An 18,562-nucleotide genomic window follows, 5' to 3' on the forward strand; every position below is an offset into this window, starting at 1 on the left:
TTCTGGTTGTTGTTTCTCGTTTTCTGGTCATCTCAGTGGTGAAGGGCCCAGGCTAGACAGAAAGTGACTTTCACTGTCTTGAGCCATGAGGGGTGGGAGAAACATTAAATCCACTGGGTTTATATTTACTCAGGTTTGGGTAGGTATGCCCATGTACCTCCCCTGGGGCAGATTATTTTACACTAGATGGTGTCATCCAGTGGATCACGGGACAGCTCAGGAGTCTGATGGTTTATGACACATTCTAAGACTAAGACATCATAACTGCCTGTTTTATCAGCGAAAATGAGTCAATTATGGTCCACCAGAAGGGGTGAATTCCTTCAGGCTGTGTGTGAATGTCCTGCTACTGGAAGGGAATTTCCATGGCTAGTCACAACTGTAAAGGCTTTGGCATAAAAAACTTCTTATCAGCCTCTTCCCTAGTCTTATCCAACATGCAGATGTAGCCTCTGGTGATGGTGTGCATACCTGCTGCATATGGACAATTAAGTGATTAATTATTTGAGTAATTAACTAGTATCAGTCCAGGCTCCCACAACAAACTCTTAAGATTTATGAGATGGAAAGGGTAAAAAAAAATCTACATATAAGTTCCACTCTGAGGATATTTGAGATGGCTAAAGAAGTATTAATTCACCAACAGTAAATTTTCTGAAAATTGTCTCTTTACTTTTTGGTTTTTTTGGTTTTATTTCTGCAAACCCCCCAACATTAGGACAATGAGTGCAAAAGACAAATGTAATGTCATTACTACTGAGCTAAGTATGCATATTATATGCTCCGTGGAACCATTTTTCATTTGGGGAAGTATTTCCACATCAAAAGCAAATGCTAATGTAGAAGTACCACCAATTTTGAAAAAAAAAAAAACCAAAAAAATAAATCAAAACCCCCCCAAAAAAACAAAACAAAAAAACCCAACCATTTTAAGCAATACCTTACATGTAAAACTAATTAGATAAGTTGCAGACATGACTATGAGCCCAGACAATCTGCCAAACTGAAGCAGACAGAACCATAGGTTGACACACCATTCAGCATTGGAGCTGCTCAGAACTAGATGAATGGGTTGCTTGGGAGCATAATATGAATGGTACAATAATTTGTAGTCCTGAGAGAAACATTAGCCATGATAGATAGCATTCTGAGCTCTATTATTATTTATTTACTGCTTAATGAAGATCAACAGTGTACAGCAGGTCGGTAGCTGATGCTGACCTTGAAGGTTACTTGTAGCTTTCCTGAAAATCAGTAAAAGTTGGTTGTGGAACCTATCCATTTTGTTTTGGTTTCTTTTCAGTTTTAGCTTCAGTAAAATACAATCTACATTTCACAGAGTAGAAGTTTATACTGAGATTAAGCTACTGATACTTGGTTAAATGGATAGCACATGATGCTCAAAACACCAAGGAATATGGATTTTTCAATAAAATGCTGCTTTGAAAGAGTGTACTTCTGGCAAAATATTCCCTGTCAAGAAAGAGCATAAAATCAGTGAAATAAAAGGTACAGTAATTTCACGAATACAGGCTGCAGCAATTTGACAAAAATTTTGGTGGAAACCCGGAAGTGCGGCTAATACTCAGGGGCGGCTAATATGTGAATAATTTTCTGACATTTACAACCCCAGACGTGCCAGCCAGGGCGCCGAGCCAAGCACCTGCCAGTAAAAGCCGGCATTCTGCGATTGTTACAGTGTTACTGTGTTGCCCTGGCTCCCTGCAGGCAGCACGGGGGGCGGGGAGAGAGGCAGGAGAGCTCTCTTTCCTCCTCTGCCGCAGCCCAGGGGAGAGACAGGGGGACCCCGCGCCGCCATTGCCGCGGCCCGGGGACGGGGGGGCCCCGCGCCGCCATTGCCGCGGCTCGGGGAGGAGGGGGATTGCCCGCGCCGCCATTGCCGCGGCTCGGGGAGCTGACGGGAGCCCCGCGCTGCCATTGCCGCGGCTTGGGGAGGAGGGGCGGGGGCTCTACCCCCGCCCTCCGCCGCCGTGGCGAGAGCAGGGGGTGCTCTGTGCCTGGCCGGCGCCGCGCCGCGCCGCGAGCGGGGTGCTCTCTCCATGCCCGGCCGGTGCCGCGGCATGAGCGGGGCCAGGGCGAGCGAACCCAGAGGCGGTGGCCAGCCCCGAGCGGCACCACCGAGCTGAGCCACCTGGCCCCGTCAGCAGCCCCTAGCGGGCCGAGCCCACACAGCCTTAGTTGAGCCAGTAAACCCCCCGCCATGCCGCGGTTCTGTTAGTATTTGGCAACTTTGTTGCACACGGGTCCTCACTGTGAAGCACAGAGCGGCTTATATTCAGGTGCGGCTTATTTATGGACAAAGAACGAAATATTTGCCGATACCCAGAGATGTGGCTTATACTCAGTGCGGCTTGTATTCGTGAATTTACTGTAGCTTTTAAAAACATGCACTTAATAGCATCAAAATTTAGATATAGACAAAGAAATTTAAATGAGCTTTGAATAAAATTGAGACCACAAAGTTGCTGATACACCAGGTTTCCCTAAATCATATTAGCCCAGGTGAGAGACCTTCCTACACTGTTTGCATCCATATCACCCCTTTTGTCTTTCCCCAAGGGGAAGTGAGTTTCTGCTTTGCTAAAGTGTCACATCTTTTTCTACTGACAAAAGTCTAAAAGCACAAGAAAGTTTCTGACCTTAGATACTTTTCTTAATGGAGACTCCACTGCATTCCCACTTAGTAGGTATTTTTAAAACTGGATTGTAATTGTTCAAGTTTAAGTAGAAATGACAATATGCAGAAATTTTCTTAAGACTTAGAAACCCACCACGTCAGTTTAACCTCCCTCAGACCTTTTTGTGGTCTAGTACCTCTCATTACAGGATAAACTAATCAACAAATAATTTGTCTTGTAAGACATGGAAGAGTGCATAAAATTAATGAACACCACTTTATAAATGCCATTGAACAACAGTAATGAGTATTTTTTTCAGAGTCCCTCATCAAACATATCTCCTCCTTATCTAAATGGAAGCTAAAATGTGTCCTTATTTTTCGTGATTATGATCAAGAATCCAGTGTCTGAGCATATACCTATCTGTATTAAACACAGTGAGTTTAATCCACTCACGTATCTTCAGGGATGCTGGCTTCACATCCTGTTATGTTGTAATAAAAGCGTTTCATAGAGATCTATTGTACTGCACTTCTCTCCACTTCCAGCAATGATTCTTTCAATTGCTGCTTGTCTGCCCAGTTACACACATGTGCAGGTGAAATACATATATTTTTCCTGATAAGAATATTAGGATTTACACATTCATGAACCCTCTGGAAGTTAGAGTGACAGCCAAGATTTTTAACAGCTCCTGAGCAATGAAATCAGACAGTCACAATCCATTACACTATTCCTCACACTTAACAACAAAACACACATTAGATGTAAATTACAGTAATTTCACGAATACAAGCCGCACCAATTTGACCAAAATTTTGGTGGAAACCCGGAAGTGCGGCTAATATTCCGGGGCGGCTAATCTATTAACAAAATTCTAAAAGCTGCCAACACGGAAGTGAGAGCCCGCGGCAGCCCCAAGCCAAGCTGGAGCCCGGCCGGCCCCGGCAGAGGTGGGAAAGCCTGGCAGAGGCGGGGCCAGCAGTGTGGGGGCGGGCGGCAGAGCCTGAGCCAGCAGGGCGGGGCAGGCAGGGCGGCAGAGCCCGGGCCAGCAGGGCGGGGGAGCCCGGGAGAACTGGGGCTAGCAGCGCAGGGGAGCATGGCAGAAGCAGGAAGGCCGGCGGGTGGGGCTGCCTGGCAGCGGGGGAAGCCCAGCATAATCGGGGCCAGCAGCGTGGGGGAGCCCGGCGGTGCGGGGGCCTGCAGTGCCGGCCAGGGCGAGGAAACGCGGCGGCGGTGCAGACGGGAGGGGGCGGCCGGCGAGCCTGGTGGCGGCGGCGGCAGCCCTGCCGGCGGGGCGAGCGAAAGCGGCGCTCGCGAAAGCGCCGCCGCGAGCCGCGAGCGCGCCGCCGCGAGCCGCGAACCGCGAGCCGCGAACCGCGAGCCGCGAACCGCGAGCCGCGAACCGCGAACCGCGAGCCGCGAAAGCGCCGCCGCGAGCCGCGAACCGCGAGCCGCGAACCGCGAGCCGCGAGCCGCGAGCCGCGAGCCGCGAGCCGCGAGCCGCGAGCCGCGAGCCGCGAGCCGCGAAAGCGCCACCGCGAGCCGCGAACCGCGAGCCGCGAACCGCGAGCCGCGAACCGCGAGCCGCGAAAGCGCCACCCGCGAGCCGCGAGCCGCGAACCGCGAGCCGCGAGCCGCGAGCCGCGAGCCGCGAGCCGCGAGCCGCGAGCCGCGAGCCGCGAGCCGCGAACCGCGAGCCGCGAACCGCGAGCCGCGAACCGCGAGCCGCGAAAGCGCCGCGGGGCGGGCGCGGCGCTCGCGAGGCGCGGCGCGGGGCGAGCGAAAGCGGCAGCGGGGCGGACGGCGAGCCCGGCGGCGGCAGCCCTGCCAGCCGGGCGAGCGAACGCGGCAGCGGGGCGGTGCTGACGGGAGAGGGGGGCCAGCGAGCCCGGCGGCGGCGGCAGCACCACCCGGCCAGCCCCGCCGAGCCGTGGCGCTGAACTGGGCCACCCGGCCCCGTCGGCCACCATGAGCGGGCCGAGCCTGCCTGGCCCCGCCCCGAGCCAGTAAAGCCCGCTATGCCGCGATCCTGTTACTAATTGGCCAATTTGTGAAAGCTGCGCACGGATTCTCGCGACGAACGAAAGTGCGGCTAATATTCCGGGTGCGGCTTATCTATTGACAAAGACAGCAACATTGTCGAGGCACCGGGGGTGCGGCTTATAATCCGTGCGGCTTGTATTCGTGAAACTACTGTACCCTCAAGAGAGAGCAAATGTGAACTGATTCTTATCCTTTTAATAACTAAACCTTTGTACCAAGATCACTAATGATCTTGAGCAACCTGTTTCAATAGCTAGTAAATGCTACTGTTACACAACTTTAAAAATGTATATCCTGAATTTGACTCCTGCTAGGAGTGTGTGCTCTTCTTTTGCATTTCGAGCTATGGAGTACTGAGATATTCCTTTCCACTGCGGTGATATCTCATATGCCAGAGCCAGAATATTAGAATTACATTATGGCCTGACTGGTCTGAGTATCTTCCCTTCAGCAACATCATTATCTAGGCCACTTCAGAAGGCAAAACACTCCCATGGTAATCACACTCTTAGATCTACAGGGTTATTAAGCTATAGATCATGCCCATATTCACTTTGGCCTCAGAGACAGCCTTGATGTCTCCACCTCTCTTTTCCTTCTTTACATTTGAATATCCTTTGGTAAAGATTTTGCCTTGATGCTACATGGAATATTATGACAAGTTAGTTCAAAAAATGTAAATGAAGAGAAGATTGACTGAAGAAGTGCACCAAGATGTGCTGCAAAGGAACCCTTCTTCCTAAAAAGAAAAACTAAATTATAGCAGATTGGATCTTGAAATTAATCCTATTTCATCTTGTCATTAATGACCTTGGCATAAAAGAAAGAAGTATGCAAATGACAATTGTTTGGTACAAAATCGGACATCTTACCAATACAGAAGACAATGAAAATAACAGATGGGAACAGACAAGAAATGCAATCCTATGAAGATCAAGGTCATGCACATTTGAATGACTGGTTATAAAGTGGGAGCTCATAACTTGCTAATGAATAAGGATAAAGATCTGAGTGTGTCGACATGAGCACAGAATAAGTATGTGCCAAAAAACAAGCAAGTAGGAATCTAGGTGAATTCAGTGACAGATTTCCAATACAGCTAGAGAAGTATCAACACTTACACCCCTAGTAAGATTTTATTTTGAATGCAGGGTACAATTCTATTCACTCAGAATCAAAATTACTCAAATTTGAACCACTCCATGGGATAGAAATATATAGTTCAAGGAAAGACTGTCAGTGTTTGGTTGGCTAGCAAAGTAGACCAAATCTGAGAAGGGAAATGCCCATACTCAATTAATTTTTCTTAAAGTGAACTTAGGGGAATTGTAATGACAGTTGGCTAGAATTCTATAAAATAAAAATTTGAACTGGTTCGCTCTTTATATTCTCTATATACACTTCACACTTTTCTGATTTACATACATGCAAAAGTACATACAGATTTCATCAGGAGGGATGAGAATCTGATCATATTTTCTCAATCATATTTAGCATTAACTTCCTCTACATTAATAAAAATCAATCAATATTATCTTTCAAGTTATCTTAATTTTAGCAGAGTAACAAGACATATTCCAAACGTGACTGCATTACAGTAAAGAGGGAGAGGAAGAAAGTTCTTAATTTTTAAGAGGACTTTTTTTAATACCACGGATTTCCGATAGCATCCGAAATATTTCTGTTCATCTCCTTAATGAATTTCTTTGTGCTGATTGGAATAACTCTCTTTCAACATGCAAATATGCACAGTGTGCTCTAAGCAAAGTCAACGTTATTAAAAACCTGAAATCCTCTTCTTTAATCCCGATTAATAATTGTATAAATGCACTGTTCTGATAATCCTCACAAGAGGGTATTAGGACACACACATTTTGTGAGATGAAAGCTGCATCCACGAGTTGCTCAAACTGAACAGAAAACACCCTTGTGAACTACCTTGAGCACAGATTTACTGAGTTTTAAACTGGCACTTCATCCCTGTTTCAGCAAGCGTCCTCTGCAGATTTAATGATCAGGAACATCCTCCTGATGCACGCTGGCAGATACGGCTGCAGGGTCCAGACCGCAGCGGACACCGTGTCAGACGAGACAGAGCTGCTTGTTAGGGGTGAGTATGCTTGTGGTTCCCCCCTGCAAACACAATCACCACACACACTTGTACCAGGGGGTTTTAAATAAGTGAGCTTCAGGGACGTCTCTGCCATGCAGTGGTAAATCATCAGGTTTTATGTTATTGAAGCCATTTGTGATTAACCTGCTCTTTGAAAGCAGTTTCATCATAAGCTGACCTGCAGACACTGCAAAGAGAAACAAAAGACAGAGGGTTAATAGACAGTTTTAAAAGAGGTAACAGCGTGAAAGGTATACCAGATTAGCTAAAATGTAGACAATTATCCTTCACAGACCTTTGTAAGGTAGGTATAATGAGGTTTTTTTTATATTTTACGTTATACTTTGCATTTTATTTTACGGTCAAGCCATTCTGATTTAGCAGTTGAGGAACATTCATTCATCTATGAAGAAGGATGCTCATGCAGTCTTTTGTAGAATTATAAATATGAACATTGAAACAGGAACCCTATAATATTACAAGAATTCAAGTTTTTTCACACCTGGAATTGTTACTACCAACTGTTTACTGCATCCTTATGTCCAATCCTAAAACCTGTTAAGTTGTTTCACCTATCATTGAACATTCCTGATTACACACAGGAACACAGAGTCCTTCTCCCAAAGGATCCCAGATTATGCTGATGCCACCTAGTTTACAGTAGAGCAGGACACCAGCACTGTCTGTGCTGTCCATTAAGCAGAGTTTTTCTGCACTCTGCACTGCTTGTGTGTGTTTGTGTGTGTACATACACACACACACGTGTGTTCAGTGCCTGAGGGGATCTGAGGATTTGCAGTTCACTTACTGGCATAATGACTGGTGGGTCCTGCAACACCAAGAGAGGTGGATCCCTGCTGGATAGCACAACTTGGGTAGCAAGTGGATGATGTATTCTTGAAGTAATAAATCACGCTAGATATTTTGTTAACATTTGAAAAAGTCAAGATTTAAAAAATCAGAATTATTTGGGTATTAAAATCTTTCCAAAATATTTATTTTACCACATTCTACAATGTCTTTAGATTTGATGTGTTCCTATCCACCACTTTTAGGATAAATATGTGTTTTAAATGATAAAGAATGTTTCTGGTTGACTGCAGGGCTCTTCACATTTTCATGAAAGTAATAGTTAAATATTTCCATAAAGACACTTCTAGGACTGTCAGATTTCTCAGAGATATGGCACAATTGGGATGGTTGTATTCAGTTGACTCACCATGTAATACCAATTTAGCTACCTTATGAAATCTAATTCATTCTTCTGGGTTATGCAAGGCCTTTTGTGTTACCTTTGTCTCAAACAGAAGCAGGAAGTTCTATGGATAGGCAAGGCAATCTCAACTTTAAATTGAACTTTTGTGACAAAAAGGTCTTAGTTATTATCTAGGATAGACTGATTACAAAATTATTTTTAACAATACTGGTTACATAAATTAGTTCATTTAAATTAATTTATTGAAATTAAATTCTCTGAGGAAGAGGTCTGGGGTTAAATTTTTAAAAAGGCATTGTAAGAAGTATCAGGATTAATTTATGTGAGTCTCATCACCATGCCACCAAGCTACTGAAGTGAAAGCTAGGTAGTGGAATTTGAATTCAAATATACTTCGCTTACAATTTTGCTCCTTTTCTTGTTTCTACAATTGGATAATTTTAAGATAGAGCAAGAAATTTTGTTTTGTATTGCAGAAAATGTTTAAAGCACCTTCAGTGTAGAATTGAATTGTCTTCCTTACAGATGTCAACAGTGCAAAAATCAAAAATATTTATGAGAATCTAATTTATCTCTACTTATACTTTTACAGGAACTTCAGGTTTTTATTTCAGTATCTCTAATTTTTTTTTCTCCCTATCTTAGCCTGTAGAGTGCACTTAGTGGTGTGGATGATCCCAAATCAACACCTTTCAACCTCCTTTATGTTTAGCTTCCAGTGATATTGGACATTGCTTAGGAGAAGACACCAGCAGAAACAGATGTTTCAGTAAATATTTCAGTTAACTATGAAGAATTCCAGCTGACAAAAGAAGCCATCTTCTATGAAGAAAACTGATGCAGTAAAGTTTGTAATCCAAAGCCATACTATTCTTTATTTCCAGTACAGGTCATAGTTAAAATAATTGCATTTTATGGATATTACACAGCATCCTTTTCTTTTAAATGTTACAGTTCTTAGACAAACTGCCATAGCAGAAGCTTTGTTAGGAACTCTCATATGTATTGATATAAGCAAAGCTACAGCACACCCTTGCTCTGACCTTACTTTCTCTCCTTTTTCCTTTGCAGAATGTGCCAGTGATAATACTGACAATACTATACCATCATATAACTCTATTTTAATGATTATTTTTAACGTAGGGTTCATATGGTATTTTAATAAATCATTATAATTTTTTCTTGAAAAATTGTTCTTCTTACAATATTTCTACATGAAATAAATTGGAAATAGAGAATAAATTAAATTAAAATAATCTCATTCCCCCTCCTTTAGATATTCATGAATATCAGAATTACTGCCACTAGCAAATTGATTAAATTTGAACTGAAGTATGCATTCAACTGGCTCACTACTTTTAAGTCAAAGGACTTTCTGTCAAAACTTGATTACAAGAGACTTGGAAGAGTACTATACCTCACTGCAGCCTCCTTAGATAGAGGAAGTAGAAACAAACAAATTAACATCCTGATGTTTAAGACACAGACCTTCACCACTGTATTTTCAAGGAAGTGCAATGTATCAGTATCATTTATTGTGGGGAAAGCATAGAGTGTCCTTAAACAATATGTATCTATTTTGAAACCATTTTTACTGCTTGCTCTACTGGAAAGTCCCTTGAATACATGCCAGAGAATGTTACTATTTTTGCTCTGTTCTTCTTTGTTCTGCATTATTCAATGAAAGTTAAATTCTAAAAACATAACCAACAAATGACAACATGAAGAGCAGTGAATGCACAGTGTCTAGTAAATCTCAATTTCTTTGAGTCTAATTACTAGTAAGAAGGTAATCAATGGTGAAAGATTCCTGAATTTAATGCAAATATACATGTGTGTGTGTGTGTGTGTGTGTGTGTGTGTGTGTGTGTGCGTGTGAAAAACAAACACAGAAGCAAGTTTCTATTCTGCAACTTTCTATAATGTGCTATACATTTTTTAAACTCAAAATTTAAATTTTCAAATTCACTACTTCACAGGTCTTGAATTTAGGTAATTCGCAGTGAAAAACATATCTAGTATTTTTCTCAGTAATGATTGTGACCTAGAGAATCTCTTTCAGGAATATTTCAAAAGTATATATAAAAAGATATTCTATGTCAGGTTTCAACAAAATCGGGATTCAAGTCCCATTAGCACTAACTAAAAAAAAAAAAAAAACCACTCCAAATACTTAAAAATACTTTGAAAATGTGATTAAACTATATACATTAAAATAAGAAGAACTTTTTAGTTACTTTAGCTTTTTTTTTCTAATGCTGCCAGTAATGGGTGTTTTGTTAGGAAGAGATGATCTGCCAGTGGCTGGACCTGTTAGGCAGTATCTTAGCTTTCCAAATTAAGTATCTTGCATTTTATTCTTGGAGTGGGTTGTGGGTGAGAAGTATTTTGGTAGTCTCATGCTGGTCAACAGCAATCTTCAAGGGTGGGCTGTCCTGACACACCTGGCATCATCTGTTTATATTCAGGTAAATTACTAACTTTGCAAAAGCATTTCCTGTCCAAAATACAGTTCTATGCAATTCTCTGCAACTCACTATCACAGGTTGTTTTTGTTATTAGGTGCCTAAAAAAAAAAGTCACGATCTTTTATTCATCTGAGATCTACCATCCCCTCTAGATACACACATTGATTCTGCAGAGATCCCCAGAGAGTCCTTTACTCTCTGAATATGGGGAAGATGAGAGAAGATTCAGATCAAAGGCCAGAACTGATTTAAGGCAGAAGAGGCAATGATAATCACTTTTAATTTAGCTCAGCATCTGCAGCACTCATTTATGAGGTAGGATGACTGTCTTTAACTGTCTCAGACCATGACTCAAAATCACACTTTCTCCTTAAGAGCCACCTCCAGGTGGCTGCTAGGTGGGGTCAAGACAAGTTCTAGCCTCTTTCTAAGACAGAGGAACCAGGAGCACAGAAATCAGCAAATGAGTATCTTGTGTAGGGTACAATTTAGGGCATCTCCAGTAACCAAATATTTTCTTCTTTCATTGAATTGACTCCTGCTCTGAAAATGAGCAGAGGTTCCTTAGGGTGAACCTCTGTCAATGGCCTAAGCCAGTACACTGAACTGTTTATAGGAAAGGGAAAAGCTAAATATCTTTATAACAGCTAAATAACGGACATGCCACCCTCTGAACCAGGTTGCCCTCTGTTGGGGTAATGATGGAGATAGTGGGGAATTTTCTGCAATATTTTCTGGAACACAGTCATCAGAGCCCTTAACAGCAGGCTGACACATCTCAAGGACATCTAGAAGAGAAAATAGCTTTTCACAGAAGCTGGTAACTGATCTGGCACCAGACCTGCACAAATGTGATACCTCAAGTGCAACCCCACGACAGAAATTATGCATGCCTGATGATCAAAGAAATCGTTTTATTGGAGTGAATGAATACAACAAAAATCACCATTATGGACTTACATTTCTGACACCCAAGTCATTACTTGATTTCATTTAATTTATATCTTCTGTTGTTTGCTCACCCAAGGAAATGCAGAATACCTGTTTGCCCTGCAAACAAGAATATTTACAGGAGAATATAGATACTCACTACACAGTCAACAAATGTTTTCCTCAGTACATGAAGTCAAGAGCCATTTAAGAAATAGAAGTGATTTATGACTTTTATGAATGTCAGTCCTGTCCTTGACATCAGTCCAAGATTAGTTTTCCCATGTTGTGTGCATTTTCTGGCTACCAGCCTGTATTTATCCACCCAGATCTTCAACTTGCAGTGAATATTAAGTAGCAGAGGAGCAGAAGAGCAGAATGCTACAGCTTGGCTGGTTTTCCACCTAGCATTGGCACAGCAGTAGAGTTGTCTCTGCACTAATTTTTCACAAAGAAGTGATTACCTAAGCAGAAGGCTCTAATACAGGATAAATATGCGTGTCATGTTTTGACACTAATGATATGATCACAAACATGGGTACCAAACACCCAAGTACCAGCCAGGAGACCTGCCTCTCACAGATGTCTCAGGTGATCTCGTAGCCAGCAATGTGTCAGCTTTTCTTGAGACAATGCCTACTTGGTGAATTAATTTGTTTTTTAAAGCATGACTTCCAAAAATGACTTATTAGATTCTTATTTTCCATTATGCTTTTGAAAACCGAAGCTATCTGTGCTTTCATGTTTTCACTACAAAGGATATCTAAATGATCCCATGCTTCAACTGTGTGTTGCTGTAAAGATGTTTAGAGCAAGAAATACTTTAATCATAAAGAGGTGGACAACATGAAAGGGCTGACCCTTACTACCATGAATTGGTCCAGTTAGCTACAGTATTTTGTTTACAGTTTGTGTTTATTTGACTCATCAGTACAAAATCTGTTATACAGTGACTGGGAGGTTTTGAAGAACACCAGCAGAAGTCATAGATAAGAGAAAAAGGCTACTTCTTACATTTATTTTATCAAAAAGTATCTCTTTTCTTTTAAAAAAAACAATTTCTAATGAACTCATTTGAAGCCCTGCTTTGCCATAGGCTGCAAGAAAAAAAAAAGCTTGAGTAGAAAAATGTCCTACCAAAGGACATTTATTGTACATTCCCTCCTCTTCTACAAGTTTGGAGGGTTAGCTGGAGAAAAGCATTTCTAGTAAAGAAAAATAGTGGAAGTTGGGAACACCACAAAAGATTCTAACTTGCTTTCACAGAAGTTTTCATGAGGCTTCCTAGAGCTAATTACAGGTAGAGATCCCTGTTACATACACTGACAAGAGTAGTCCTGGTTTAGCTGCAGTTTCCAAGAATAACAGAGTTTCTTGCAGATTAGAGGATTAGTGCGAAATCTGCTGTAATATTTATCCCATATGGATGGGGACAGTGCTTCAAATATTTAGAACAGAGTGATTTTTGTTATATAAACCTCCACATTGATAGAGACGATAGTGACACCACAGACACCAGAGTAATTTCACGATTATAAGCCGCACCATTTTGACTAAAATTTTGCTCCCAAACCGGAAGTGTGGCTTACATTCAGGAGCGGCTAATATATGAACAAATTTTGGGAATTTCCCAACCAGGAAGTCCGAGCCAGCAGCAGCACTGGCTGGGCACGCCCCTCTCCCTCCTCCTGGCAGCACTGGCCAGGCAAGTCCCTCCCCCTTCTCCAGGTGGCACTGGCCGGGCAAGCCCCTCTCCCTCCTCCCGGCAGCAGCAGCCAGGGACAAAACATTACTGGTGCCCCGGAAGTGCGGCTTATAATCGGTGTGGCTTGTAATTGTGAAATTACTGTATTTATTTTTCACAGTTATCCATTTCATGCATGACATTCCTCTTTAGAAGCATCATGACTGAGTTGGAAGTACAATGCTGTGAAGCAAAAAAATTGGTTTACATCTGTGAAAGCTTCAGTGCCTAATCAATGCTACCAAATTTCCAGGATTTTAATGCTTATTTAATAAATGAAAACTTTTTATCATAACAAATTACTGGTTTTGGTAATATTAAGTTTTCAAGTTAATTCCATCAACTCTTACTTGTAAATTAGTCCTGCAAAGCTGTTTACAATTCATTATATCCAAAAGAGTAAGTTTTTATGGGTTTCAAACTACTTAGACAGATGCTGGATGATGCATTGTGCTTCGCCAGTCTATGGAACAGTGAGGTCAGCTCCAGACTTTCTTTAAATTTCTCCACCTACTTACAAAGGAGCAAAAAATGCCAGTCTCAAAATTCCTTACTCAATGTTTGAATTTCTGCAGTGCAAACAGTGTAAACAAATATAGTAAGGGTTGACAGTACAAGGCAACTAAGCCTGGGAGAGACCATCAGGTCTCTGCCAGGAAACTACAGCAATGCAGCAGCCAGGCAAGTTTGCTCAAGTTTTGAATTTGAGGTTCTAACTAATGATGTGTGCCGTTTTCTAAAGCAGAAAAGATTTCAAATAAATAAAATGCATAGAAATTATCTATTCATGTTTCCTTTTATTTATTAACGATCATATAGAAGATTGCTTCAGCACATCTAGTCTTCTTAATAATTTATATATTTTTAGACAGATAGATGCAGAGACAGAGATGATAGCGAGAGATATAGAGATAGATAGAGATGGAGATAGAGATAGAAATAGATAGATAGATAGATAGATAGATAGATAGATAGATAGATAGATGGATGGATAGATAGATAGATAGATAGATAGATAGATAGATAGATAGATAGATAGATAGATAAAATGATAGGTGTAGATAGAGATACATCACTCTCTACTAACTGAAAGTAGGCTGTAGTGAGGCAGGGGTCCATCCCTTCTCCCATGTAACAAGCATCAGCATGAGAGAAACAGGACTCAAGGTGCACCCGGAGAGCTTTAGATTAGATATTAGGAAAAAAATCTTTCCTGGAAGGGTAGTATTGGAATATGCTGTTCAGGAAATTGGTGGAATCACCTATTGTCAATGTGTTCAAAAGGTGCATGGTTGAGGAATTGGTGATGAACATAATAGGGCTAAATTAATGATTGGACTCTATAATCTTATAATCTTTTCCAACCTTAATGATTCTCTGATTGCATAATTTTATAAAAGTACTTCATAAAATATTTTTATTACATATCTACTATAAAATATAATTCTGAATAAATAATGCATTGGTGTCAGTTGTATTACAAATAGACCTGTGTTCTCTGAGCATAAATACAGTTAAATTTGCTTACAGTACTATCTCATTCATCTACACTTAAGAATTTTAATAGATTTAGATGCCAGCTATTTTCTGGCTGTTTTAGTAATAGTTTATCCATTGTTTTTTGCTTTTATTATCTTTTTCACTCCTACTGCTCAAATTGTATTTTCTATTGTTATGGATGTCAACAGACACTGATTTTCTAAAAGTAAAAAAAAAATAAGGTCCAGTCCTCTTAATTCTCTGCATCAATGCTGTGTACCCTTGGAAACTTATGAGGCTAAACAAAGCTAATTAAAATCCTTTGACCAGTGCAAATATTAGTGAAAAAAAACAAAAAAAACAAAAAAAACCAAAAAAACAAACCCGTGGCAGGAAGCTTCTTAGCTTTAATGCTGGGATGAAAATCAGTTTTATCCTACAATATAAAACAGGTATTTTAAGACTGTGCCCTGAGAGCTAACCAAATGCATGCCTACTGTAAGTTATATGAGCATTGAGATCAAACGTCTACCTGCAAGCTGTGAGATGTTGAAATGAAACAAAGCACAATCCGGCAGTGTGAAGGGATGAAAGCCTTTGTGACTACAACCTGTAGTTTGAGTACACATTTTGTGGTCTAAAAATAAAATTAAAAGGTTAAAACTATTCATCTTACAGACTGGCAAAACTAGCAATCTAAGCAACAAATCCACTCTTTTCCTTTATTTTTTGAGAAGTAATGTTTCCTCTGAACCCCAGTGACCTGGAGCTAATATAATACAGGAGCTGCTGGTTAGGATGACCACCCTGCTCCTTTCTGTTGTGATATTGCCAATAAAACTTAAAGACAAGTACTTAGGCTTAAAGGCCTTCAAACACATTATTAAATGGAACGTAAACAAGGTCAGCAAATTCCTGCTGGTCCTTGAAATTACATCTGAGCTGTAGCAAAGACCAGGAAGTTGCCCTGAGCACAGACTCCATTATTTGTCTTCACAGAATATGTCCATAATACAGAACTGTTCCCTGAGGTCAGTGGGTACAGCAGAGTTCCAACTCACACACTTACATTCCCAGTTCCCCTCCCTCAGCACAGGCATGGCAAACTGCCTGTAAGGATTTACCCCAGCCCATAGTAATCCATTAATTGTGTCAAAGCACTGGTTGGAAGCCATAATTTCACAGGGCTTGTGGAATTGTGATAGGGTTTGTCTGTCAACATAAGAGCAGGTAGAGGCAGGGCTAGAGTTCTCATCTGTACTTGGGCCCTCTTCTGTATGTCATCTGACACGTTTATAACATTGGAAAATAGCATATTACTGTAGATGCAGAATCAGCCCTTTAGCCACAGACTTCATCAAAACATTTCCAGCAATATGATCTTGTAATAGGATCTTTATTTATTTATTTTTAAATTATTTTTAAATATATGAAAAGGAAATATATTCATATCTTTTAAAAGCTTTTTTGTCAAGAGTTTAAAAATGATCCTTTGTTCTAAGAAACTTTTTTACAAGGATCAACTTTTAGGTATGAATTTACTTCAGTCGAAAAGTATCCAGAAACAAATACTAAATTAGAGATCAGATGCGATGACGTTTATTAGCTCAGTGCCTGAAAGAGGCATGTGTAGTCCTGGGAGTGCTGGTGCCCATAGTGGGAATGCAGAGAGTGAAGGAAACAGCATGGGCCAAAGTCAAGACAGCTGGCAAAGGATGCCCTACAACACTAAAGGTACTCAGCAGGCCATGCCAAAGAAAGCCACACTTTCAAAATAGAGTCTCTTACTCTGGGGCCTGCTAGCAATATGATGACCATGATCAATTCCTAGGCTACTAGTGCTTTTACACTAGATGAAATTCAAGTTCCCTGCGCTGTCTAAACATTTGTGTCAACAACTATCTCTACACAAAAATCTATCTCAGAAGTTCTGGACTGCAGTCTGGAATCTGACCTCACAAAAATCAGCAGCTCTCAAAGTTTCTTCATCCTCATCATTCAATTTTTAGGTTTGCACAAGGCAGAAAAGTCATCAGGATAAAGGGGCACAACATTACACAGGTACTACTAAAGGACTTCTCAGGCAGGACTCCAGGGGTTTATCTTTACCCTCATCCCTGAAATGAGTTGAGACTATTTAGGCTGAAATAGTCAATAAATTTCTTCTCTTGCTTGTGTTTCAATCCTAAACCTAACCTTCCAGTCTTTTCTGACACTGGCTGGGTTATAACCTCTCCATCTGCCCACAGCCCTCATTTACTTTACAGAGAGACTGGCGTTATGGATGTATCCACTAAAACCAGAGTGTCTCTAACATCTACTATACATCCAAATTTCTCTCCATCATCTCCCCCACCATGTGCAAAAACATCGCCTGTCATAGCTGGGTACAGAGAAAAGGATTTATGCTGTAACAGTCAAGTTCCTGTTCTATGCAGGAGTTTTATGTGGCTTTCCCACGATTCTGTAGTTCCCAACTCTTTCTTATCCTCTTTTTCTCGAACTTTCACTTTCTTGACCACAAGCCAATGCACCTTGTCATTCAAAAAGCAAAAATCTTCAGGTCAAGAAGTCTGTGTTTGTGAACTGCTACATATCAAGCTTCTTAGCTGTTTGTTAAAAGTAAGAATTCTCCTGGTCAGGCAGCAGTGAAGTAAATCAGTGCGTATTCTGGGATTCACAGGAAAGGGCACTGCCTCACCGAATGACTACAACTATTATTGGAAATTGTTTTTCAAGAACTCTCACATTAACATTGTATCTTGGCAAACAATCTAATGGCCTCTCAGGATGATCATTCCAACAATAAAAAGAGACATAAAACAAATTTGCCAAAATGCAGTCATGCATGTCCTGAAATGAAGTATCAATCTATGGAATTGCTCTGGAAGGAGATAACTGACTAATATCCTTGACAGTGGGTTCCCGGTGCTCCTAGAGTTGTGTAAGAGCCTATCACAGCCCCAAACGTCTTCTTCATGAAGGTCGACTGCACTATAGTGCATTTATGACCAGTCATTTTCTGTCTACTTTTCAAATAAGCATTTGAACAGACCATGCATTTTTTTCCTCAATTGGCTATTCTCAGCTAAAAAATTGTTTTAGAGATCCTGAGCAATAACACAGCCCTTGGGAAAAAAGCCTTTCTGCATTAGCCATCTGACTGACACCATGAATGATTACATCCGAGCATTAAATTTAATGAGATTTCTACAAAAATAAGTGACATCTGCATAGCACTCATGTCCTGGTTAACTGTCATACATTTGTCATCACTGAGGCCTTTGTCCTTTATTAATCCACTTTCAAGAATGCCTGCTGTTGAAAATTGAAATGCTTTTTAGCAGTCACCCTGCACACTGTGTAAGAGCACATATCTCTGAAGGCCTAATGACACATTGTCATGCCTTGGAATGCATTTAAAGCATTTTAAAAACATGAGAGAACTCTGACAACAAAATATATTGAGAATTTAGCAGGGTATGTGTGCATAAATATCATTTTACATCCTTTAATATAAGCAAGGTCCATATTCTTTTGTTATAATATAGTGGCTAGAAACTCTTAAACAATATTCAGAGTGCATGGAAGAAATATTGTTATAAAGGAAATGTACTAAAATATTTTCCTTTAATTTTGTTTGTGCTTGGGACCATTATACAATTCTGGGCCTAGGGCTCCAACCCAGTAAAAGCATATGATTGTATCAAAATCCCAGCCTTCCTCTAAACTTTCCCTCATGGCTAAAAATAAAAATTTCACTAATATTCTCCTACATCAACAGATAGCCTGAAACAGTAGAGGATGGAGATTGAAGAATCACCCTATTTTATTAAATTAGCCCCAGGACTTTCTCTTCTGAGACAAAGATCTGACCTGGTGCTTCCCAACAAAGAACAGCAAACACTTGGCAGGAGTGCAGAGAAC

At 41.0% G+C, this 18,562-nt stretch overlaps 1 protein-coding gene across 4 annotated transcripts in view; it reads left to right on the forward strand.

Moving 5' to 3' along the window:
* CNTN5 (contactin 5) overlaps nucleotides 1–18,562 on the forward strand; it is a 440,548-nt gene that overhangs the window by 382,180 nt on the left and 39,806 nt on the right. For all 4 annotated transcript variants that reach the window (XM_033051352.1, XM_033051356.2, XM_033051355.2 and 1 more), the window contains exon 15: nucleotides 6,675–6,795. In XM_033051352.1, coding sequence (XP_032907243.1) covers nucleotides 6,675–6,795 — 121 coding nt within the window. The remainder of the gene's footprint in view (nucleotides 1–6,674; nucleotides 6,796–18,562) is intronic.

Source organism: Catharus ustulatus, chromosome 2 (assembly GCF_009819885.2).
Source record: "Catharus ustulatus isolate bCatUst1 chromosome 2, bCatUst1.pri.v2, whole genome shotgun sequence".
Lineage (NCBI taxonomy): Eukaryota > Metazoa > Chordata > Aves > Passeriformes > Turdidae > Catharus > Catharus ustulatus.